At 36.1% G+C, this 26180-nt stretch overlaps 1 protein-coding gene across 1 annotated transcript in view; it reads right to left on the bottom strand.

The window, feature by feature from the left end:
• LOC109089058 (probable E3 ubiquitin-protein ligase HECTD4) overlaps positions 1 to 26180 on the bottom strand; it is an 87479-nt gene that overhangs the window by 19328 nt on the left and 41971 nt on the right. The window contains exons 36-60 of the mRNA XM_042728769.1: positions 25249 to 25529; positions 23845 to 24034; positions 23677 to 23758; positions 22403 to 22605; positions 22180 to 22315; positions 21850 to 22032; positions 20540 to 20704; positions 19174 to 19343; positions 18341 to 18456; positions 15988 to 16091; positions 15607 to 15768; positions 14748 to 14896; positions 14550 to 14629; positions 13253 to 13416; positions 10333 to 10570; positions 9238 to 9374; positions 8977 to 9103; positions 8107 to 8244; positions 5139 to 5266; positions 4026 to 4186; positions 3716 to 3897; positions 2579 to 2784; positions 1594 to 1724; positions 1199 to 1404; positions 74 to 253 (exon numbers count right to left, since the gene is read on the bottom strand). Coding sequence (XP_042584703.1) covers positions 74 to 253; positions 1199 to 1404; positions 1594 to 1724; positions 2579 to 2784; positions 3716 to 3897; positions 4026 to 4186; positions 5139 to 5266; positions 8107 to 8244; positions 8977 to 9103; positions 9238 to 9374; positions 10333 to 10570; positions 13253 to 13416; positions 14550 to 14629; positions 14748 to 14896; positions 15607 to 15768; positions 15988 to 16091; positions 18341 to 18456; positions 19174 to 19343; positions 20540 to 20704; positions 21850 to 22032; positions 22180 to 22315; positions 22403 to 22605; positions 23677 to 23758; positions 23845 to 24034; positions 25249 to 25529 — 4019 coding nt within the window. The remainder of the gene's footprint in view (positions 1 to 73; positions 254 to 1198; positions 1405 to 1593; positions 1725 to 2578; positions 2785 to 3715; positions 3898 to 4025; positions 4187 to 5138; positions 5267 to 8106; positions 8245 to 8976; positions 9104 to 9237; positions 9375 to 10332; positions 10571 to 13252; positions 13417 to 14549; positions 14630 to 14747; positions 14897 to 15606; positions 15769 to 15987; positions 16092 to 18340; positions 18457 to 19173; positions 19344 to 20539; positions 20705 to 21849; positions 22033 to 22179; positions 22316 to 22402; positions 22606 to 23676; positions 23759 to 23844; positions 24035 to 25248; positions 25530 to 26180) is intronic.

Below are 26180 nucleotides of genomic sequence, written 5' to 3'. Positions count from 1 at the left end.
AAGAAACTGCATGGGAAGTTTTACTAGCATGTTTCATCTGATCCTCAGGGGAAAATAAATGAACATTTCTTACCCAGCAACTCCACAACCTGCATAAGAACAGAAGTGGGCACCGTGTCCAGCTCGTCCTCACAGCGGTCAATAGCTTCCCCTATGGTGTAGGTTAGCAGCTGTTCAGCAAAGGCCATAGCCAAGGGAAACTCAAGAGGCAATGAGTGCAATACCAGCACTGCACCAGGAGGGGGAGATACACCTGCAGACAGTGACCAGAATATGAGGTAAATATGCCATGAAAAGGAAAATCACCCTTTATTTTCTAAATGCATCTTACTGATCTTATGCTGCGGTCACACTAGACTTTGAGCATGCAGCCTATCCTTGTGAAAAAGAAATGCACTTTGGCATACATCTAAAAAGAGTACTTATTAAGGAAATAATATATTTGAATAGAAAATACTTGAGTGCCAGCTGAATGTTAATTGCAAATAAATAAAAAGAGTTTAAATGTATATTAAATGCAACTTTGGACTGCTTTTTTGACCTAAGTAGGACTTAAGCACACCTTTATTCTACTGTCTTTGGAATATGAAACAATCACTTATGGGAAACTATGGTTTAAAATCACTTCTATAGAAGCTTACAAGTCATGCATTTAAACATATTTGTAATAACACATTTATAACGATGAAGTTGCAATTTAGTGCATTTAAAATATTTTAACCTTGAATGTAATATTGAATTATAATCAAGTACTTCATATGTGCTTTATTATGTTTAACACATCAAAAGTGTGACTAAATATTTAAAACAATTAAAAAAAAAACTTCCAAAGAAAAACTTTCCATTTGACTATTACAAAGGTCACTTTTTAAAAGTGTACTTAAGTGTGTTAAGAAAATGTCATGAAAGTGTCTCTCTCTAAGTCACTTAAGTGGCCTTTTATATTAAAATATTATCGACAAAAACATTTTTTTTAAATACATGAATATAATTAGAAATACACTTCAGGTTTTGAAGTGCACATACAGTATAATTAAATGATGCTGATTTAAGTGCCCACTTTGCTCACTACTGTATACAATTTTAGACAAGTTTAGTTAAAACATTTTTATATATATATTGAACATTCCGAGTGGAATCTTCTAAGTAGGTAAAATCCAAAAATGTCTGTAACAAATGTAACATGTATTTGACATGCCTAGTTTGACATGCACTTTGTCCGTGGGGATGATGATGCTGGGATACTGGTTGGCTGTGGGTGGAGGGGTGAGTCCTGTATTGGACGGGGAGGCGTCCAGTGGGTAGCACACTGCCTCCATCAGATTCAGCTGGCCGTTTCGTCGCACCTTATGACCAAGTCCATACACCATTAAGCGAGTCCAAGGGGCCTTATATAGAGAGGAGCTACGAGAAAAACATGACATGCAAAACATTTTTCTTGCTCTTTTGAAATAAGTAGTCTTACACAAGAAAAACTCCCTGCTTTATGAAAGCAAGACGCAAAAACAGGTCCTTTAGAAATATGAGTGCTTGTGATATCCATAGAGAAAACATGCCTAATGTTGTGTTGTCAGATAATCAACAGTAACTCACTCTTTGCGGCAGCTGAGTTGGCTCTCTTTGCAAGAGACGACCACAAACGCAGCACCAGGGAAGTTCACGTCCATGCTGACCTTGGACTCAGTGATGGGAAACTCTTCCAGTGTGAACTGCTCTGGAGCGCTCTGAATGTTCAGCAAACATTAAAACGTAACCACAATAACTAATAATAATTTAACACAGTGCACTTTCTGGACTATGTTTCTTAACACACTTAAGTACAAACCAGTTAAAAAGTGAAGGATAAATAATAAAAAAAAATAATAAAATAATAAAATAATAATAATAATAATAATAATAATAATAATAATAATAATAATAATATTGAGGGAAATAATATGTTTATTTTATAAAAAGGCTCTTCTGTCATTTTTTTTGCAAAATGTGTAACTCTACCAGGTTTCTTACTGTAAACTAAACTAAAACCATAAAAAAAAACATTTTATTTCAGCTAACTGCCAACATTTCTCATTTTCATTTAAAGTTTAAATACTAAAATAGCAAACTAAACTTGCAATATATTTTATGTATAATCATTTTCTATTCTTAACTGTTTAAAATTCATTTGAAACCTTTTAAATCAATTTTTAAATCATTTTGTTTTATTGTTGTGATTATTTTTTTCTTATCATTTTCTTTTCTTTTATGTAAAGCACTTTGAATTACCATTGTGTATGAAATGTGCTATATAAATAAACTTGCCTTGCCTAAACACTAAAACTTAATAAAAAGAGATAATAGACATAAAAATAAATTACTAAAGCTTAAACTAAAATGAAAATGAAAAAAGAAAACATAAAAACAATATATAAAATATTAACAAAAACTATAAAAACTAGTATATCAATGATATTAAAATAACACTGATTCTCTACTTTCTGTCAATCACTTTTATTTGTACAGAAATCATGATTTATGAAATACACTGTAGAGAAAGATCCTGAGAAGTGGACACGGATCAGTTTTGAGGTGTTTGTACCTGCAGGAAGCAGCAGATCTGTTTCGTGAGCTCGAGGAGGCTGTCCTCTCCCTGATGCAGGGCTCTGCTGATGGCCACCGTCAGCCACTCGCGGATGCTCTGAGCGTTCCCCTGATAGAAGAGCTCGGTCGGGGAGCAGCTCTCGCCCTGCAGCTCGTGGAGGACGGACTGAGCCAGCAGAATAGAGTTTGAACTGATTCTGCCATCTACAGACACCAAAGGGAATTCAACACAGACAGAAAAGTGAGTTTTATTATGATGAATGCACTTCAGTCATTGTACGTTTTTTTTTTTTTTTCGTTTTTTTTTTTCTAGAATGTATTAAAAGGAATAGTTTGCTCAAAACCACACGCAAGCCATTCAATATGTAGATGAATTTGTTTCTTAATAGAAACAGATTTGGAGGAATGTAGCGTTTCATCACTTGTTCAGCAGTGGATCCTCTGCAGTGAATGGGTGCCGTCAGAATTAAAGTCCAAAACATCACAATAATCCACAAGTGACTCCAGTCCATCAATTAACATCTGTGTGTTTATAAGGAACAAATGCATCATTAAGATGTTTTAAACTAAAATATGAGTCTACAATCCATAATAACGCTTCCTCCAGTGAAAACATGGATCAGGAGAGAAATCTGCAGAGATCAAGCACCGTTTACAAGCAAGAATAACTAAACTAATATGTGGGTAGATTTTGATGTGAGACACAACAGGAGATGGACTTTTTTTACTGAAAGAAGCGTTATTACGGATCATGGATTATATTTTAAAACAACAGAATCAATGGTTTGCAGTTAAAAAGCCTTGACGATGGATGGATGTTTCTTCCAAACACACAGCTTTTGGCTTCTCAAGACATTAACTGATGGAGTGCTGTGGATTACTTGTGGATTATTGTGATGTTCATTCTGATGGCACCCATTCACTGCAGAGCATCCACTGCTGAGACACTGATGCAGTGCTACATTACTCCAAATCTGATGAAGAAACTAACTCATCTATATCTTTGATGGCCTGACATTTTCACCAAATTTTCATTTTTGGGTGAACTATTCCTTTAAAATGTGAAATGTAAATTTGGAAATTGGACCAAACAAGTTGGCAACCCGTGCTCTTTAAATGATTCGTATGACATCACCTGGTAGAGGCGGAGCCAGCAGCTGATTGGACAAGAGCTGCAGGTGCTCGAGTGTGATGTCGCGCACGGCGGGGATGTGGAAGAGACGTGTGAATGTGTGAGGGCTCTTGGGAGCAAAGATGTTGAGCAATGCCATGCGGCAGTAGAGACGCGCCAGAGCGCTTTCACAGCGCAGCAGCTCCCTGAAACACACACACACACACACACACACACACACACACAGTGCTGAGTCTTAATGAAATATGGTGCTTAAAAGAAGAGTTCTTTCAGTAAAAATAAAATCAAAAATGTGTCTCTATAAATGCATTACCGGTGAATCTGGATGTTGCTGCTGTCCAGAGACACCAGGCCGTTCGCTGCAGCCCTGCGGGACCCTGCTGGGGGCCTCTCCAGCGTCTCAATGGGGTACCAGTACCGAACTAACACTCCCTCACTGCGGAGATACGTCTCCACCTGCACCAGCTCACTGGCCTGAACACACACAAATCAAGTCAGTCAAGATTCAGATTGGTTGCGTTTGAAACGGGTGCATTTAAAAGAGGCTAAAGGCTATCACAGCCTGCTAAGAACATGTATGGACTATTTCAATATTGTGGAAAAAATATTTGTGTGTATATATGTTATTATTTAATGTTATATTATTTAATGTTAAGTATTTATACATCATTAAGTATTAATATATCAGTTTGCTGATTTTACTAGAAATAATATTGTTGTCTAAGGATGCTTCTTATTACGTCCTAAAATCATCAAAATAAAAATGGCCAAAATATTAAAAAGATTAATAAAATAATGAATAAAACATCCACAGAGTCAATATTCATGAATACTTCATTAATAAAAGTACTTCAATAATACTTTTTCAATTAGAATTAAAAAATTTTATCAAAAAAAAAAAAAAAAAAAAAACATTATCCTAGTAAAAAAAATTAGACTTTTGCAGATATATATGTATATATATATAATTTAAATAAGGTCTAATTTTCAAATATATATTTTTAAATACACCTTTCTTTGAGCTTTCTATAACAATAATAATAATAATAATAATTATTATTATTAATTAATTAATTAATCAATAATTATTATTATTATTATTAATTAATTAATTCATTCATTCATTAATTACACAGCCTCCAAAGAACATGTTTGGACTATTTCAATGTTAGGAAAATATATTTACATTTATACGATTAAAATGATGTTGTTTCAAATCTGAAGTATTTCACATCATCATTATTAAATCATGAGAATGTTGTACAGATTTCATTAGAAAAAAAAATGTGTCAAATCTGTATGATTCTCATTATATCCTAATTTTATCAAAATAAAAAATGAACAAAATAGATAAACAAAATTAAATTTTCTGCCTCCGCTGATTCATTTTTTGGGAAACCCTTATATGACTGATGCAGATACTCACAGAGTCGACATCGAGCACGACTCCATGCAGGCCGAAGGTCTTCAGCATGCCCCGGATGGCAAACTTCGGCAGGGCTGTGCTGCTACTGCTGTTGTTTCCCTCTGGGCAGCGGATGCCCACCGTCAAACCTGAAGGAAAAACAGTGACAGAGAGAGAAATGTTGAATTGTAATTAATTTAAGCTTCATTAACAAGTAATTTAAAATGCTAAAAGCTGACTAAAATCAGGCTTTCAGCTGTTCAGAGCTGACTGCAATGCAGAATCAACGGGGAAATCACGCGGCAGCGGGACATGCTTTTACATCAACAAACGGTGGTGTACAGATGTAACAATGTTAAAGAAGATGTGCTGTTCAGATCTAGAAACACTCTTCATTAACTGCAAGCCGTTCTATTCGCCGCGGGAGTTTCACTCATTCATTCTGGTGAGTGTTTACATCCCTCCGCAAGTGCACGTGAGCTCAGCTTTACATAAACTCGCTGATCAGATCACAGAGACAGAACAACAACACCCGGACTCATTCTTGGGGAATTTAATAAACCAAATCTCTCCTGTGAACTGCCAAAACACAGACAGCACATCAATATATTGGACCACTGTTACACAACAATAAAGGATGCTTATCACTGTTCCACGAGCAGCTTTGGGGCTTTCTGATCACTGTTTGGTTCATCTTATACCGACCTACAGGCAGAAACTAAAATCAGCTAAACCTGTATTAAATACTGCAAAAAGATGGACTAATAAAGTAGAGCAGGATCTACAATCTTGTTTTGACCTCACTGATTGGAGTGTTTTTGAAGCTGCTGCCACCGATCTGGACGAGCTCACAGAGACTGTAACATCATATATCAGTTTCTGTGAGGATATATGTATTCCTACCAGGACTCAACTAATTTACAACAATGACAAACCATGGTTCACTGCAAAACTCAGACAGCTCCGTCAGGCCAAGAAGATGCTTACAGGAAGGGGGACAATGTTTTGTATAAACAGGCTAAATGCACACTGGAAAAGGAGATCAGAGTGGCAAAGAGGAATTATTCTGAAACAATAAGGACTCAGTTCACTTTCAGTGACTCAGCATCAGTGTGGAAAAGTCTGAAGGAGATCACCAATTACAAGACACCATCCCCCAGCACTGTGGAGAATCAACGACTGGCAAACGATCTAAAGTTTTACTGCAGGTTTGAAAGAACACCCATCACCTGCCCTGAACACCTCTTCACACAACCGTTCACACCATTCACACCTCCTGTAACCCCCCTCTCCCCCACACCTGCAATTCACATCAGCAAAGACAAGATGCGCCAGGCCCAGATTGTGTTACACCAGTCTGTCTGAAATCCTGTGCTGACCAGCTCGCCCCCATCTTCACACAGACCTTCAAAAGATCACTGGAGCTGTGCGAAGTCCATTCATGCTTCAAACGCTCCACCGTCATCCCCATCCCAAGGAAATCCAAAATTACAGGACTAAATGAAATTACTGGACCCTTGCTGGATCCTCTTCAGTTTGCCTACAGAGCAAACAGGTCTGTGGACGATGCAGTAAACATGGGACTGCATTATGTTCTGAAACACCTTGACAGATCAGGGACTTACGTGAGGATCCTGTTTGTGGACTTCAGCTCGGCCTTTAACACTATCATCCCAAACCTCCTCCTGCCCAAACTAACTCAGCTCTCCGTCCCCACCTCTGTCTGTCAGTGGATCAACAGCTTCCTGACAGACAGGCAGCAGCTAGTGAGGCTTGGAAAATTCTCATCCAGCACCCGTACAATCAGCACTGGAGCTCCCCAGGGCTGTGTTCTCTCCCCAATGCTCTTCTCCCTGTACACCAATGATTGTACATCTAATGACCCCTCTGTCAAGCTCCTGAAGTTTGCAGACGACACCACACTCATCACCACACTCTCATTCAGGACGGTGACGAGTCTGCTTACGGACAGGAGGTTAAAGAGCTGGCTGTCTGGTGTACTCTCAACAACCTGGAGCTGAACACGCTCAAAACAGTGGAGATGATGGTGGACTTCAGGAGAAACCCCCCTGCTCTCCCTCCACTCACCATCATGAACAGCACTGTGACTGCAGTGGAGTCATTCAGGTTCCTGGGCACCACAATCTCTCAGGACCTGAAGTGGGACATTCACATTGACTCCATAGTGAAAAAGGCCCAACAGAGGTTGTACTTCCTTCGCCAGCTGAGGAAATTCAACCTACCACAAGAGCTGCTGAAACAGTTCTACTCCACCATCATTGAATCCATCCTCTGCACTTCAGTAACTGTCTGGTTCAGCTCAGCTACCAAATCTGACCTCAGAAGACTACAGAGGGTAGTCCGGACTGCTGAGTGAATCATCGGTACAACCCTCCCGTCTATTCAAGAACTGTACTCATCCAGAGTGAGCAAAAGGGCTGGCAAAATCACTCTGGACCCATCACATCCAGCACACTCCCTGTTTGAACTGTTGCCATCTGGTCGACGCTACAGAGCTCTGAGCACCAGAACGACCAGACACAGGAACAGTTTCTTCCCTCAGGCAATCCATCTCATGAACACTTGACAATAACTGTGGGACACACTACACTATTTATACACTGATACACTTATTTATCTAACACACATACTTAGTCTACACTTCAAATTTGCACATAATATACCTGTACATACAAAACTGTCTATTGTAATATACCTGCACATACAATTGTCAATTTGTATATTGTTATTCCTTACTTACTTGTTCTATATTTTTTATTCTTTTATTATCTGTTTTTTGTTCTGTCGCTGTCATTCTGTTGCACTGCGGAAGCTTCTGTCACGAAAACAAATTCCCTGTATGTGTAAACATACCTGGCAATAAAGCTCATTCTGATTCTGATTCTGAAATGGTGAAAACTTGCACCACAACGCAGGAAAAATGAAGAGAATCTCAGACAAATAGTGTGAACGTGTGTTTCGCACCGACCTTTGCGGACTTTATCAATGGTGAACTTGTTAGCTTCATCTTTGATATCCTCGATGGTTGGGAGGTAGAGGTCTCGAGGAATCCCTCCATTCTCTTCATACAGGAACTCGACAGTCTGACGAGCGATATCCACCATTCCTGTCCGATAAAACAGAGTTATTCATCATATTAGACACATGGAGAAAACCTCCAGGAAGAGAAGTGTGAACTACAAGTAAGTGTACTTCAAATTTTAAGAGGATATTTAAAAAACACCTGTACCTGCAGATCTTATAATATTAAAGAAATAAAAGACACTTTCATGACTGTTTCGTATCACACTTAAGTACACTTTTAATATATGCATTTTGTAATAACGTCAGAAGTTTTAATTTTAAAACATTATAATTATCAAGTGCACTTATTTTGATGTGTTGACTAACATACTAAAGCACATGTACTTGATTATAATTTTAACTCTACTATGTAATTCAATATTAAAGCTAATATAGTTTAGATGTATTAAATAGGTTAAAATACATGATACAAGTTCCAATAGAAATGACATTAAAGTATACTTTAGTTTATCATAAATGCTTGTCTGTACATTCAGTAGTACTTTAACTTTATTCTAAAGAAAACAGAAGTAATTATGAAACTACATATAAAGATGTACTTAAGTCCTACTTAAGTGGGTCAAAACGCACTTTAAAGTTCAGCCAAATGCATTTTATATAATTTTGAATTATAATACATTTTCAATCTATTGCAATTAAAATGCATTTAAGTGTCTTAAAACACTGCATTCAGTGTATTCTTTTAAAGTACTCTTTTTAAAGCATGTTAAAATGTCTTTAGCCATTGCAAATAAACAGACAGGCGTTCATTCACCCAGCTGAAGGGCTCCTTTGATCTGGTCCAGACCAGACTTCCTCTCTGCCTCGTTCCTGAAACGACGGCGAATGGTTGGAAAAACTTTGCTTTCCCACGCTTTCACTAGCAAAGCGTAATGATCCTCCTTTACAGAGAGAGGGCAAGAGAAAGAAACAGGTTTTCTTTGAAAAGACAGCTCGGAGTCACTGTGTGAGTGGTGAATAATGTGTGTAAATGGCTTGTGAGGAAGTTAAGGGTCCGGTTATGAGCTCTTCATACCCTAGGAATATCTTCATCGTCTTCATCATCGCTCTCATCATCAGCAATCGGTGGCGGATGAGCGTTTGGCCCGGAGACAAACAGATTCTCATAACTCAGTTCAACCTTGTAGTGACAAGAGGCATCACTACTGTACTCTGTGAACAAACAAAATAAGAAGAACAAGGTTTAACCCACATCAAATTTAAAAAACATCTGCCTTCCTGATTCACCCAGATGATTTAAAACTGGAAAAAATGTAAAAGATTCTTACCAAAAGTTTTAAATAATTAATATTTTTAAAATGTTTTTGAAAGACGTATCTTCTGCTTACCAAGGATGCATTTATTTGATCAAAAAAATAATGAAAAAACAATTACAATTTAAAAGAAATATTTTTATTGTGGTATATTTTTGAATGTAACTGATTGCTGTGATCAAATCTGAATTTTCATAATCCGTCTTCTGATTATCATCAAAATTGGAAATGTTTGTGCTGCTGAATATTTTTGTAGAAACCGTGATACACTAGCATTCAAACGTTTGGGGTGATTACGAAATGAATACTTTTATTCAGCAAGAACGAATTAAAGTGATCAAAAGTGACATGCAAAGACATTTATAATGTTACAAAAGATTTCTACTTCAAATAATAAATACGATAAAATAATATATAATAAATGCTGTTCTTTTAAACGTTGTTTTCATCTGTGAATCCTGAAAGATAAAATGTATCCTCAAATATATTCAGCAGCACAACTGTTTTCAGCACTGATAATAATCAGAAATGTTTCTTGAGCAGCAAATCATCATATTAGAATGATTTCTGAAGAATCATGTGACACTGAAGACTGGAGTAATGATGCTGAAAATACAGCTGCAGATCACAGGAATAAATTAAAATCCAACATATATTCACACAGAAAACAGCCATTTGAAATTTTAATAATATTTTACATTATCACAGTTTTTACTGTATTTTTGATCAAATAAATGCAGGTTTGTTGAGCAGAAGAGACTTCTTTCAAAAACATTAAAACATTTCAGTAAGACAGTTACTGTACATGCACACAGTTTTTTTGCTCTGAAACTATAAGTGAATATTTGGAGACTGACGCTGCTGTGCTGTGACGACCGCAGCGATGCGACACGGGGGACCGTGAGACCCCGAGTCAGACGCCACACTCGTGCCGGCGTCGTTGTCGCTGTCGGAGGCCATGGCGAAGGGCAGAGCCTCGAAGTTGGCGCTGATCTCCTCTGAGAGGTCCATGCAGAGATCGGCGGCGTTTCGGTGAGCCTGTCCCTCTGCAAACGCAAACAACCGGGAGCCGAAGTTTGCGTGAATCTTCGTATTCTGAAAAAGAGAATGAAGATGTTTATAAAGCAGGACTCAAGGGCATATAATAAGAAGACATTTACCCAGAGCAATTACATAAGCACTTTTGGATGCTTAAACCACCCATAAAAATGTATGTAAATGAATATCCCAGAACTGCAGAATCCAGGAAAACATATAATATTGATAAGTAGATATTAGTGCTGGGCGGTATACCGGTTTACACCGAAAACCGGTGTATATTTTCGTTACGATGTTAATTTTTAATATACCGCCATACCGATGTATTTAATTACTCAACGTTCGGAACGTTATGATGCGCCACGGCCGCGGCACACTGTTTCAGACGGACCCTTTACAATGTTGCACTTCTAAGCAGCGACAGCGGTAAACACAGTAGAGCTCTGGTGTTATGTTATAACGCCTGTTTCACACATACTCCGTCTGCAGTGCGTATTTTTTTTACACACCCATGTTAACAGATTCCAGCGTTCATACTGCACGAGGTTGTGGTCCATCAGTGCGTTCAAGGAGCGGTGCGTCTGCAGCAGTGCAGCGATCGTTTATGTACCGAGTCTATTTTTGCTGTGCTGCATGCGCTGAATTAAAGTGACAGCGCATTGTTCGCGGGAAAAATGAACATGGATTGACACGGAAATGCAGTCATTTCACAATAAAATGTATACTAATTAAAGCTGTTTCACATGCAACACATGGGTTTTTGGCTAGGTTTAAAACAAGAAAAAGTGCACCTTTAGATATACAAGGAAAACAATATATATATTCACTTATATGGAGGCAGAAAAACAAAGTTCATTAAGACCCGTGGGATTGCTTGTGATAAAGATTTAAATGCAAAAGGCACGAGACTGTTTCTGACTGTGGTGTTTTAATTTGAAATATTTTAACAAGAAAAGTAGGCTAATTATTGTGTTTAAATGTTTTGCCACTTGCTTGAGCAGCTTATTATACAAACCTAGAAGTAAAATGCATGAATAATGCGTTGTTTATATTTATTGAGTTTAAACTAATGTCTATAACTATGAAAGATTGTTACCGTTCTGTGATAAAAGACTCACAATGCTGAAAAAAAAAAAAAAAAAAAAAAAAATATATATATATATATATATATATATATATATATATATATATATATATATATATATATATATATATATATACACACACACACATATATATATATACATATATATCGGATCAGTGGCGGACTGCAAACGCGTCCCACTGCAGACGGAGTATGTGTGAAACAGGCGTTACAGGGAAGATGGATGCTGCAGAACTAGTAGAACATGACAGAAGAACGTGTGCCAAAAAGAGAGGCCTGGTCTGTTGTTTGGAGGGTTTTTGGTTTCCAAAAATCCGACGTCGACCAAACAACCATGTTGTGCAAGTGCTGTCGGGCTAAAAGCACGTCTTGGAATATCAACCAGCAGAAAATGCATTGTACACCTGATTACGCATGAGAAAAAAAAAAAACCATCATAAACCGGGAAACCGGCATAATTTAGAAAAAAAACGTGATATAAATTTTTGGTCAAACCGCCCAGCACTAGTAGATATGATGCATTATATCCTATCAGGTGCCCTTCGTTCTTTATTTACACTCTGAAATCTGAAATTTATTTGTCCATTTTACTTATTTGTCTTTTTTAACATATTTTTGTCTTTCCACCTAATTTATAATCTCTCCTTTTTATTCATTATCTGTATTGGGTATAACAGCCAATGTTGTTATTCTTAATTAGGGTTGGGTATCGATCCAATTTTGATTCTTATCGATTTCCAGTTTTCGATTCCAATGTGGTTTAAAAAAAAAGAAAAAAAAAGTCAAACACTTAAAATGTTAAAAATATTTTCCCTGTGTCTCTTTTCGCAAAACATTTAATTGCTGCTGATTACCATGAACAAAAAATCAGCAGGCTACACAAATTTACTTTTTTTCTTTTCTTTTCTTTTTTCTTTTATATAAATGGAGGTTGTAGTTCTCTCACAACTCTGAAGAAAAAATATAAGACAAGTAAAAATCTTATGGAATTTATGAATGGAATGATTCAGTGACTGAATGACAAGATTTAGTTCGTTATTGGATGAATCCGTGTTTTTGAATAAATCTCTTAAATCAATGATTCAAAGACAAATAAATTTTTTACAACCCATTTTCGGCACCTAAAAAAAAAGAAACAAAGATGTGCACACAGGAACTGATAGGTGGAATTGAAATTTTAATTTTACAACAAGTGTCCGATTCTGGAATTGGAACCCTATTCTGATTCCCCACCCTATTCTTAATGAAACTGTCTTTAATTGAAATAAAGCTGAAATACATAAAATAAAATGTAAATATTTGTTGAGTTACATTTTAAAATGTAAATAAAAATTAGAAATGTTGCCTTGGCAACTAACTGAAACAAATAAAATGAAATAAAATGACTAAAATTAAAATGAAGACTGGAATTATACAAGATATTAATAAATACTACAATAGTTTACAAATAATACTACAATAATAATGAAAAAAAAAACAAAAAAACAACAACAACAACAAAAAAAAACATATCTTATGTAATTAGCAAACTGTGTTTTCGGCAACACCACTTTCAGGGGCTTTTTTCCTCCCAAGCATATACATTTTAACCTATAAATGAACGGAAACTGATGATTTATCTTTTGTGTGCAAACCTTCTTCTGAATGTGTACCACGGGCCACATGCCTCCGGCCACGTCCTCCAGATAAGGAGCGAGACGCTGCCCGCAGTAGGTGAAGTACACTCTTCCTTTGGGAGGCTGGCCAGGGGGAGGAGGAGTGCCTTCCAAACGCTCCCAACCGATGCCTGCAACATCCCCTGTGTCCCAACACACCACAAACCATCACCACAGCAGCTCCACAATCATGCATGAACAAATAAACTCTGTGATGGATCAGAAACAGTGGCATTTTTTTTTTTTCAGTAATTGATCAAAATATTAAAAAAATATGCTGCGTGTACAAAAAAAAATCTATTTTTTTTTTAGAGAAAAAAACAAGTCACAAGTTGCATTTTATTATTTCATTCAGAAATAGGCCTAATGCCGATGCGAAATGTTTGCAAAATTATAATAAACACTGTAATCATAGCTAGGCTATTATAGTTTCCTCCACAACAAATCATTTCAATTAATAGTACTTAGAAATGAACAAGAATTAAAAAGAGGCTAGCCTATAGCTTAATAAACAACAAGCCAAAACCCATCCATTTAGGCTAAAACTAAACTGAAACCAACGTTGGGTCTCTCATTTGACACAAAATCCAATGTTTCCGTATTCGCAATGTATTTCAATGCCAAAATATTATTTATTATGTAGTACTTCACTCGTGTTTAAATATCCACGTAAAACAAAATGTTTTGCTACATATTTAAACTGAGCAGTGTGTGTTTTTTCCCATATGTTTGACTGACTGTATTTTATTATGATAATGAATATGCTGCATTTTCAAGAAAGCAAAGCTTAACTGTGCTCATCCGGTGCAATCACTCAAGTTTTCTCCTTCTAACAGTGGAAGCAATTACTGCTTTTAATGATAAAGATAATTTGGATTTGTAAAAGGTTTGCTTTTATTTGAGTACATTCACAATAAAAACAAATCTTTGTGGTTTTGTAAAATAAGCCCAAAGAAAAATAGGATGCCGCTTTCTGCCGTCTTGGTTTCCTTTCGCACAGCACACAAATGAACCGAAACTCTGCATTCTAGGCTACTCGTTGCACAGTTTTTCTTTCTTTTCCTTAAAATATATTTCTCGTATAGGCCTATTTATTGAGATATATATATATATATATATATATATATATAGGAGTTACAGAAAACAATAAGCAATTCGCCGTCGTGGAAAAGAACAACCCCTTTAAATGTGCTTTAACAGTTTCAAAAGTAGCTTTCTTAACAGTTGGCTTGAACAACATAATATGCTCAAATGAATAAAAGCCGTCCCGTCTCACCAGGAAGTAGAGCCACGTCTAGTCTCACACTCTTCCACTGCAGCAAACTGGAGCCATTATAGTGTACCGCCCTCCCATTACTGAGCGGGAGAGAGACAACAACAAGGACGACACATAAAAAGAAAGGAGTTAGGATGGGAAGCAGAGGGGAACAGAAAGAACAGTCCAGTGAACATGTTGAATGGAGCGGGTCAGTACTTGTGGAATAGACAGGTGCCCACAGGACTGGTCCAAGCGCCGTCTCTCTTCTCGGCCTCCGGGGAGAAACCGAACGACACTACAGGGCCGCTGTCATCCTCCGAGTCTCCGAAAGAAACAACCTCGATCTCCCAGTAAAAGGAAGGAGCCTGGAAACCAGAAAAAGATGGAGAAACTCAGAGACAGATATAGACTACTCCAGGCATGGTTCTTGACAGCTAAAGAAAGGTGGGCTTTTTTTTTTTTGCGTTGGTGGGTATTTCTATGGAAGCCTGTTTCTACCACTAAATAAAAAATAAAACAAGGTAATTGTGACTTTTTATCTCACAATTCTGACCTTTTCTCAGAATTGTGAGTTAATATCACGCAATTCTGACTTTATAAATCTTTCTCATTTTATGAATCTTTGCAAATTGCCTTTCCCAATAATGTGCTAATTAGCAAGTTTCACGATGAATGCAGCTGAAGTAAACAGTCCCTGAGAGAGAGAGGGGGCGGGGTCAGCACAGCTCATTAACATTTGAAGGGACATGCACTAAACGGCTTGCTGTAGACAGAGTTGTTTTTGACAGGGTTAAAACGGTGTTGTTTTAACGGTGTAATTTTAACCAAACTATGTTGCAGACTTTTCATTAAGACCCTAAAGAATTGTGGAAAATTGGCATCTGATTACCGTTATTATAAAAAAAACTAAAAACTAAAACTTTATAAAAAAACTATACAAACAATAATAAAAATGTCAAAAACACAACAAAATTACTAAAACATTTACTAAAGTTAAAAGAAAACATGAAAACATAAAAATGAAATTCTAAACATTAAAAACATTAATAAAAGCACCCAAACAGGCTGTAGTTACCTGGACAGGCACAGGTGAAGTGGCGTAGATGAACGTTCCTCTGGGAAGGCCTCCACCTGCGCTCGGATCGGCCAGAAAGGTCACGGAGGTCAAGTGTGAGGAGAACATGCAGGCGCGCACCGGAGGGAAGACGCGCGACGGGCACCACGTGATTTCCTTCGGCTGCAGAGAGAGGAAGACGTTAATATTATTAACAGCTCCAGTCTGATTATATTTTTTAGCCAATCAGAAGGCTTTATGTCTGCCAGTGGTTTTGTGTGTTTACTGAGCAGCCCACATGATGCACGCAGGGAGCTGAGAGAACGCTAGCAGACATAATAATATCACACAAGCGGCTCCTCTCGATGGCATTAAATGAAGCTCTAATGATGCTCCTCTCACCTGACGTTGATCGTTCTGCACTGGAGGAGGTGGAGGACGAGCGCAGTCTCGATACAGCATCCGAACCCGCTCACACTGAGCCTCAACCATCACTAAACGCTCTCCTGCAAACACACACACCAACAGTCATGCCAATAAATGCTGTTACACAACAGGAAGACATCACATGGCTTCAGAAGACCTGGAATATACTTGGTTCATTGTATGGAGAAAAAATAAATAATAATAATCTCATGAAACATAAAAATACATGAGGGTGATTAAAACTTGCACACATTAAAAAAGTTAATAAAGGTATTGTAAAAGTAATCAAAGTGAAGCAGTTCAAACTTCTGTTTAAGCTTTTACAAAAAAAATAAAAAATACTGTTACAGTGTGTATTAATATTTTGAATTAGTTTTTAATGTTTTATATTTTCAGTTTTAATAATTTTGCTGTTTTTCATTTCGTTTTTTTCTTTTAAATATTTCTATTTAGCGTTATATTTATTGAAATTTTAGTTGCAGTAATTCTGGTAATTTTAGAACTTGTACGTTTTTCATCTAATGTTTATATTTCATTTGATTTTAGCTTTATTTTATTAACAAATCAATTTTTAATTAGTTAACAAAATAACAACACTTGGATAACAATGCTACTGAAGAGACATGATCACTTCAGATGATAAACGTATTTAATTTAGGCTTTTATTCACATATAAACACTGATCAAAGCACATACATAGAGCACATCAAATATGGTAAACAAACTCAAAAGCACCTGCTTGACGCTCAAGAACCAACAAGGTTTGCTCTGTTAGTTAATGTACTACAAACAACAAACAAACAATGAACAATGCGTTTATTACAGTAAATACTAGGGCTGTCAAATGATTAATCACGATTAATCACATCCAAAATAAAAGTTTTGTTTACATAATATATGTGTGTATACTGTGTATATTTATTATGTATATATAAATACACACACATGCATGTATATATTTAAGAAGAATATGTTATGTTTATATATTAAATATATTTATATATAATATAAAATATAAGAATATAAATATATAAATGTATATACATGTAAATATTTTCTAAATATATAATTTATGTGTGTGTATTTATATATACATAATAAATATACCCTGTACACATACATATATTATGTAAACAAAACTTTTATTTTGGATGTGATTAATCGTGATTAATCATTTGACAGCCCTAGTATTTACTAGTGCTGTCAAACGATTAATCACATCCAAAATAAATGTTTACATAATATATGTGTGTATACTGTGTATATTTATTATGTATATATAAATACAAATACATGCATGCATACATTTCAGAAAAATATGTTGTTTATATTTTAAATATATTTATATATAATATAAATTATATTAATATAAATATATACATGTAAATACATGTAAATAGTTTCAAAATACATGCTGTGTATTTATATATACATAATAAATATACACAGTACACACACATATATTATGTAAACAATTTTTTTATTTATTTTGAATACGATTAATCGTTTGACAGCACAAATATTTACTAATTTACTATTTACAGTCATTCATTGTTAGGTTATGTTAATTCACAGTGCACTAACTAATGTGAACAAGCACACCTTTTGATTTTAATAACGTATTAGTAAATGTTGAAATTAACATTAACTAAGATTAATAAATGCTTTAGAAGTATTATTCATTCTTAGTTCATGTTAACTAAAGTAGTTGACTACTATTAACTAATGAACCTTATTGTAAAGATTTAACATGTATTGTTTTAGAATTAAAAAGAATTAATAAACATAAATGTGACCCTGGAGCACAAAAGCATCATTAAGATATTAAGTAAAGATCATGTTCCATGAAGATATTTTGTAAATTTCCTACCATAAATATATAAAAACTTCATTTTTGATCAGTAATATGCATTGCTAAGAACTTCATTTGGATAACTTTAAAGGTGATTTTCTCAATATTTAGATTTTGTTGCACCCTCAGATTCCGGATAGTCAAAAAGTTGTATCTCAACCAAATATTGTCCGATCATAACAAACCACACATCAATGGAAAGCTTATTTATTCAGCTTTCAGATGATGTAGAAATCTCAATTTCTAAAAAACTGACCCTTATGGACTTGTTTTGTCATACGGGGTCACAATTGTAATAAAATAAAAATAAATATAATATTTTTTATTTACTTTTATGGTTATATAATAAACATTTTATTTTATATGAATTTCATAGAAATTATATAAACTGTATTAAAAATCTAAATTAAGATGGAATATTATTTTATTTTACGGTTACTGTTTTAGGATGCTGCATGATTGAGGTGTGTGTCTCACCAGGACTGCACTCCTGAGCGATCAGGTTGAGCACCTCCACTGCTGCGGGACACTGCTGAATGAACTCCTCACAGAAGGAGCTGTCCTCCAGCAGCTGCGCCATCACCAAACACGCCCTGACGGAGTCAGACACACAGAATAAACACCCAGATCCCAAACACAATTGCAGTGTAACGGTACACGGCTCTTTCGGTTCGGTACGCATGTGTACTGAACAAATCAATCCAGTATTTTTTCAGGAAATTCAGACAATAAATGTCGTTTGGTACCATTTGTTGAGGCATGACAGATCACCTCAGATCTGACGATCATCCCTTCCTCTTTACTATTAGTTTTAATGTGAAATAAACATGAATGAACATCTCACCCCTCACGTAATCACTCAATCAGGAAAGACCTCATTAAAACAGCTTGTAAACAAAATGTCACGTGCCAAGTCATCAGTGTCTACACGGCGAGTTATTTGCTAGAGAAATGGAGTCTGCAGAAGAGCATAGAGACTATATACTCAGTATATTTTACTTTACCTGTTAGTGATGTCTTCGTTATTTAATGCATGTTTATGAAACAAGTTATGACAGCCACTCTGTAAATGATTCAATTTCAACAACAAACAGAAATTGTATAATTTAGAAGTTAATTTAAAACTATGTTTAGACTAGTTTAGACTGTGAGATCGCGTACATTAACTGAGAGAAACGTTCATGGATCGAAGGAGAGTGTTTTTTTTCTTTTACCAAACCGTCATGATTGTGCACCATTAATAATACACAAACAAGAAGAGCAACAATTGGTATTTGACGTCCATCTTCGTGGTGCGCTGAGGGTCTGACCTGGTTCTGATCTCGGCCAGAAGACGCACCACAGCCATCACAGGACTGGATCCGTCTCCAGACGCAGGCAGAGACGTGTGGATGGACAGACTGCCCTCCTGCGGCAGCAGCATGGACTGCACGGCCTGAACAACCTTCTCTGTGATGGACAGCTTGTGCAGCGGCAGAGCCTGAGCACAAACACACAGAGCTGACAGCAGATATCACACAAGTCCACACGCACAGACAAGTTTATTCATATCTCATAGCGTCCGTTTCTCTGGTTTTAGCCCAGGTTGCTTTTCTTTAGTTAGTCAGCAAAATGGTAAGTAAACAGTGGTTTGTTACTTTATATTTACAAAAAAAGGGGCATGTTTGTTAACTAACTAACTAACTAACTAGTTAAGATGATTCCACATCAATAATAAGAGTAATCTGATTCCATTTAAAAAAAAAAAAAGTTTGCAAAAAATTTTCTATAATGGTTTAAAAAAAAAAGTATTTTAATTAACACTAAAACTATTAAAAATGCAACATTTATATAAAAAAAAAGTTAATTGAAATTAAATAAGTTCTAAATATTAGACAGAATAACCTAAACTTAAAATGGAAACAAATTAAGTTGAACCTGAAATACAAGAATTAGTCAAACTTAAATGGACTATACTTTCTTAACACACTTAAGTATACTTTTAAAAAATGCACTGTGCTAAAATGATTTTATTTGATGAAGTTTAAACCTTTTGTCGCGTTTTAAAGAAGTACACTTACTTTGATGTGATGACTAACATAAGCACACGTAAAGTACTTGATTGTTTGATATTAAATTTAAAGTTAATATATTTAAAATGTACTAAACTGCAACTTCATCATTACAAATATATTTGAATACATGACATACAGGTTTCAAGAGAAATTCTATTTAAGTATAATTTAGTTTATCATAAAAGCTTAACAGTACATTCAACAGTACTTTAACCATGTTTCAAATTATGAAATTACATATAAAGATGTACTTAAGTCCTACTTAGTTCAGCTAGCTGTATTCAACATCAATTTAAATTATAATACTTTTCATTTAATAGCAATTAATATACAATTAATTCTCTAAAAACATTACATTCAGCTCACACTTCAAGTGTATTAAAAGTTCTCTTTTTAAAAGTATGCTAAAGAGTACTTTATTTTCACAAGGGAGTAACTTGTGTTATGTGTAAAAATGAATAAAGCCCCAGCATCTGTGTCACACTGTTGAAGTGGATGAGCCAGATAACAACGTGCAGTTAAACTATGACCTGGAAACATTTTCACTCTTCAATGTAAATGTAAACAGCAAAGCTAAATATCTGAAATTGTGCAGTTCTACAGAGGTTTAAGGTGTGATCACCTCAGAGCGAGGGGTGCAGAGGCGGGATATGGGCACGGTGAGGACATCAGACGCTTTGCTGGTGCGCCGGTACTCACAGGAAGGAAACCTGACCGTGGCCATTCCCTCCTGCTCATTAATGGACATGACGACCCCAACACTGTCCAACACACCTTTACCCACCACCTGCCACGAGAACATGCACGGACAAACACTTCAGCAAGACACTAGAGCAACTGAAATAATTCATCTGCTAAAAACATACGTCACCTGCTAAACCATGCATGCATTTCTGCATTACAGGTCAAAGGTTTTTGAACAGTAAGATGTTTAATGTTTTTAAAGAAGTCTTTCTACTCGCCAAGCCTGCATTTATTTGATCCAAAATACAGCAAAAGCGGTAAAATTGTGAAATATTTTTATTTAAAATAACTGATTTCTATCTGAATATATTATAAAAAGTAATTTCTGTGATGTAAAGCTGAATTTTCAGCATCAAAACTCAATTCATCATAATCACAATAACAATAATAAATAATAATAAATAACAAAATAACAACACTATTGATTTATATTAATTTAAATTATTATTTCAAAACATAAAAATTTTAAACAGTTGAGTATATATATATTTTTTTTTTTTTCAGGATTCTTTGATGAATAGAACGATCCAAATATCAGCATTTATCTGAAATTAAATGCTTTCGTAACATTATACACTATTCCATTCAAAAGCTTGGAGTCAGTATCATTTTTTTTTTTTGGGGGGGGGGGGGGGGGGGGGGGGGGGGGGGGGGGGGGGGGGGGGGTGGGGGGGGGGGGGGGGGGGGGGGGGGGGGGGGGGGGGGGGGGGGGGGGGGGATTACAGAAATTAACACTTATTTAGCAAGGATGCATTAAAATCATTAAAAGTGATGATAAAGACATGTTTTAAAAGACTTCTATTTCAGATCAACTTTCCATTCATCAAAAAATCATGAAAAAAATTATACTCAGCTGTTTTCAACATAATAATAAGAAGAACAATAATAAATGTTTTTTGAGCAGGAAATTCAGAATATAAGAATGATTTCTGAAGATCATGTGACACTGAAGACTGGAGCAATGATGCTGAAAATACAGCTTTGATCACAGGAATAAATTACAGTTTAACAGATATTCACATAGAAAGCAGTTATTTTAAATAGTAAAAATATTTGACTTGCTTTTGCTGTTCTTCATCAAAAGTAACTGCAGGCTTAGTGAGCAGAAGAGACTTCTTTAAAAAAACAGTACATTAAAAATCTTACTGTTCAGAACCGTTTGACTGATAGTGTATCATAATGTCTCACCTGGACTTCAGAGCCGATCTTGATGTTCTCCTTGAATCCTCCCAGCGCGCAGAGAGCCGCCACGGCCTGTCGGCCAATGGCCTGCAGCTTGGCTAACTTCCTGCCGCTGCTGTTGCCGCTCTCCAGAATACTCTCAGCATGCTTTCCCAACTGAGGGATGTACATCAAGGCCCTGGACAACACCTGAGAGAGAGACAGAGGTACGGAGAAACTCAGAAATCTTCCGTAGCACTAGCACTCTCTATTCTAATTCTGTTTCATCTATTTGTTTTCTTTTTTTATTTGAGCACTCAGTGAAGTATTTTTACTTTATGAGAGAACACAGCTCACCTTTTCTGCGGTGCTGGTCCATATCTGAGCCGTGTTGGACTCGGGGGCCGTCAGGAGACTGTGCAGCAGAGCGATGACCTCCGCAGCCATGCTGTTCGCCACGTGACCGCTGATGAAGGGCCGCACCGGGTCTGAGCTGTGTGTCAGATCACAGGCTTTCAGGCATTTCTCCTTCTAATATAAAACTGGGAGAGCTTCTGAAGATACTGTAAATTACTCTTACCGAGCCAGCTCAGCGTTCCTCTCTCTGCACACTGTGGACTGGGCGCTTTTCTTCTTGTCACCTGTGGTGGATATCCCAGCATTCTCTTGGCCTGTGCTCTCTATTGGGGGACCCACGCTAACAATAAGCCCAGACTGAGCCCATTTATTGGCTTTCCTCAGAGCAGACGAAGCCTCCTCCGTGATCACCTCACAGCAGCCGCTCTGCAAAACACAGACCAACAGCATCTCACTCATCCAGCTAAAAAAAATTTAATATCTCAATATTTTCTGGGATTTTATCGATAACGATAATTAGATGATATTTTGCTGAGTGTGTAATTGTGCTGATATCTTAAGGACTGCCAGCTGACTCCTGATGTTTTTGATATTCTTCATGTTCTGTGTGGTGGTCTGACAGAAATTAATCTTCCCCAATAAGTTTAAATAGAGTTTTACCTTTTATGGGCATTTTTACCTTTGAGTCTAGAAGTGTGCATTATCCTTTGAGTCAAATTAAGTGAATTAAAATAATAAGACATTACTGTTTAGTGCAGAACATGAATGCATTTAACCTGCTATTATAAATCCATACATAATGTTTCAATATATTAAGCATAAAACGTTGAATACCGTTATTCGAAATTGATTAAATAACAAAAACATACTTTAAATGTGAAATTAAAACCGCCAGTAGGTGGCAGCAAGTCACTGTTAATAAGTGAGTCATTGCTATTGAACCGAATCATTTAAATGAGTGATTCATTCAGGAACCAAACACTGTTAAGTTGCTCAGAGATGTTAAACAGTGCTGTGGCTGTGTTTGGAGTTATTTTCGTTGTCAAAATAGAGCAAAAACAGCCAGTTATGGCGTCTAAAACGTAAGTCTCTTATTTAACTGTTGTAAAAAAAAAATCACTATTACAGTTTAATCATGGTAATTTTTGGAGAAAAAAAAAAACGGCACTCTTTGTGTGATATTGATTAACAATATAAAATTATATAAATATATACATTTTCTGTCCCCATGTTTTAAATTCATAGTAAATATATTTTATTAGAATCATGCAGTGAAAGAACGCACTCTAAATGCACACACACTAGTCTAGGCTTCACGTAATGCACTGCACTCTGTAGGTGTTTTGAATGGTTTTTGCAAAATACTCGATATTGTCAAATTGCACATCATTATAACAACAATTATGATATCATCGCAGACTATATATATATCACACAGCCCTACATCCAGCACTGCTTTCTGTTCCCCAATCCCATCAACACTAAACCAGAGCTGACCTTCGTCATGTCCCGGTCCATCTTCACCACCTTCTCCATGTTGGCTCCGGTGCCGAGGCGGAAGGGACGACCCTCTGAGCTGCTGCAAGGTGTCGCACAAATACTGTCGTCAGTCATAACTTCTCCAATACTGTGTCCGTATCCATGTGTTCAGTGAACATGTTATACCTGAGTAAGGGCTGGAGCACCTCATGGGACGACTGGTCTTCTCTTTTATGGATGAAAATGGACAGCTTGCCGTCCACGGCTTCACTCTCCTCGCTAGCGTCTCTGTCGGTCTTAGCGCTGCTCTTCGGACAGGCCCGGGTCAGACTGGTGTCGGCCTCAGAGGCGCTGGGGGACAGCAACGTCTGACAACCTACATAAAAGGGGCATGTTTGTTAACTAACTAACTAACTAACATGTTAAGATGATTCCACATCAATAATTCCACATCCTGATAAAGCAGGAAAGAAAAAAAGACCAGATAATATTAAAATGATTACATTATTAAAATATTAAATAAATTATTAAAAAGTTAGAAATGCATAATTAAATAGTGTCTGGAAGTAAATTAAAATAATAATGTAAGGAAAAATAGAGCCAGTGAATTTGCAGATTTTCTTGATGCACTAGAAGTCAGTAAGATTTTTTTATATCATAATTTTTTTAAAGAAATCAATATTTTTGTTTAGCAGCCAGGGTTATTTCAGTATCACTGAGATACTATTATAGTTTTATTAATATTTCTGTTTTTTAGTTTTAGTAATTTTGTTGCATATTTAATTTTTTGTTTTGTTTTGTTTAGATTAGCTTTATGTTACTAGATCGAGTTAAATAAAAATGAAATATGTTGTTCATTGAATGCTGAAATTGTTTTAATTTATTTCAAGCAAAGAATATATATATATACATATATATATACATATATATATATATATATATATTTAGTTTTATTTAACTGAAATATGCCAAGATGTTGCAACGATGCATTAATTGATCAAAAGCGACAGTAAAAATACTGCAAAAAGTGCAAAAACATTGTTACAGAAAATTTACATAAAAAAAAAAAAATGCTGTTCTTTCAACTTTCAATTCATCAAAGGATTGCGGAAAATAAAATGCATCACAGTTTACACAAAAATATGAAGCAGCACAACTGTTTTCAACAGTTTTTTTCTTGAGCCATAAATCAGCATATTAGAATGATTTCTGAAGATCATGTGACACTAAAGACTGGAATAATGATGCTGAAAATACAGCTTTGATCACAGAAATAAATTACATGATAAACCACATTCTCGTAGAAGACAGCTATTTTAAATTGCAATAATATTTCACAATATTACTGTATTTTTTATCAAATAAATGCAGCCTTAGTGAACTGTAGAGAACATAAAACCACTTTTAAAAAAATTGCACTGACCTCAAACTTTTGAACAATTTATTTTCTTACAAGCTAGTTTTAGAGTGCAGATTTTGCAATGTTAAAAAATTGGCCTGATAACACAGACGCATAATAGACTTTTAAAAACATATATCTGAGAGACCCTTTTGTTATATTGATTATAATCAAGCTGCATTCTCTCATACCCGGCACCACGTAGTCCGCCAGCTTGGCCAGCAGCAGCGACGCGATGCGGAAGGCAGGGTCACTGGCCTCCTGCTGCTCTGCATCCAGCGCATACGCCGAGTAGCTCCAGGACGGCAGCGCTACATTCCCACAATCCTCCACACTCATGAGCGGCAGCGCAGTGCGGCACAGCTGCAGGATGATCAGCACCAGTTTGGGCGAGGGCCGCTGGTCCAGAAGCAGAGACAGCAGTTTAGACACGCAGGCAGGCTGGCTCAGGATGGTTTTGCCAATGTGGCTCCTGGAAGAGGAGAAAGAGCGATGCAACAGTTCAAACCAGTAGGGATCAGCATGTTTCAGATGAAAAAACACTACTTATATATCTGAAAGATTATAACGAGTGGTTTCCTGCATTATTACAGCAAAGAGCGTGATTACAGCACTGAGACCTTGGGGTGGAGCAGCTCTAATGCTATTCAGTGGTGGACGAAGTACACAAATCAAGTACTTGAGTAAAAGTACAGATACGTATAATAAAATGTTACTCCAGTAAAAGTAAAAGTACTCCTTTTCCATTTTACTCGAGTGAAAGTACAAAAGTACTCTATTTTTTATGTACTTAAGTAAAAAAGTACTGATAGATAGATTTATTTTGCAATTTTATATAGGCTGCTTCATTTAATTTTATATTAGCACATATTATTTTTTTATAATCCTACTGCTCAAAATACCTGGAATTTTCCCAAAATAACCACTACATGGAGTCAAGATATATTTTTGTTGTTGATATGGCCTACGCTGATGAGAGTGATGTAGTAATGTTCACTATGAAGCTTACACTGTGATGTACCTGAGAGAAAACAGATTTGTGACCCTGGACCACAAAACCAGTAATAAGGGTCAATTTTTCGAAATTGAGATTTATGAATCTTCTGAAAGCTGAATAAATAAG

This window comes from Cyprinus carpio, chromosome B7 (assembly GCF_018340385.1).
Source record: "Cyprinus carpio isolate SPL01 chromosome B7, ASM1834038v1, whole genome shotgun sequence".
Lineage (NCBI taxonomy): Eukaryota > Metazoa > Chordata > Actinopteri > Cypriniformes > Cyprinidae > Cyprinus > Cyprinus carpio.
The sequence above is the reverse complement of the archived record's forward strand: the minus strand, read 5'-3'. Positions and strand labels throughout refer to the sequence as shown.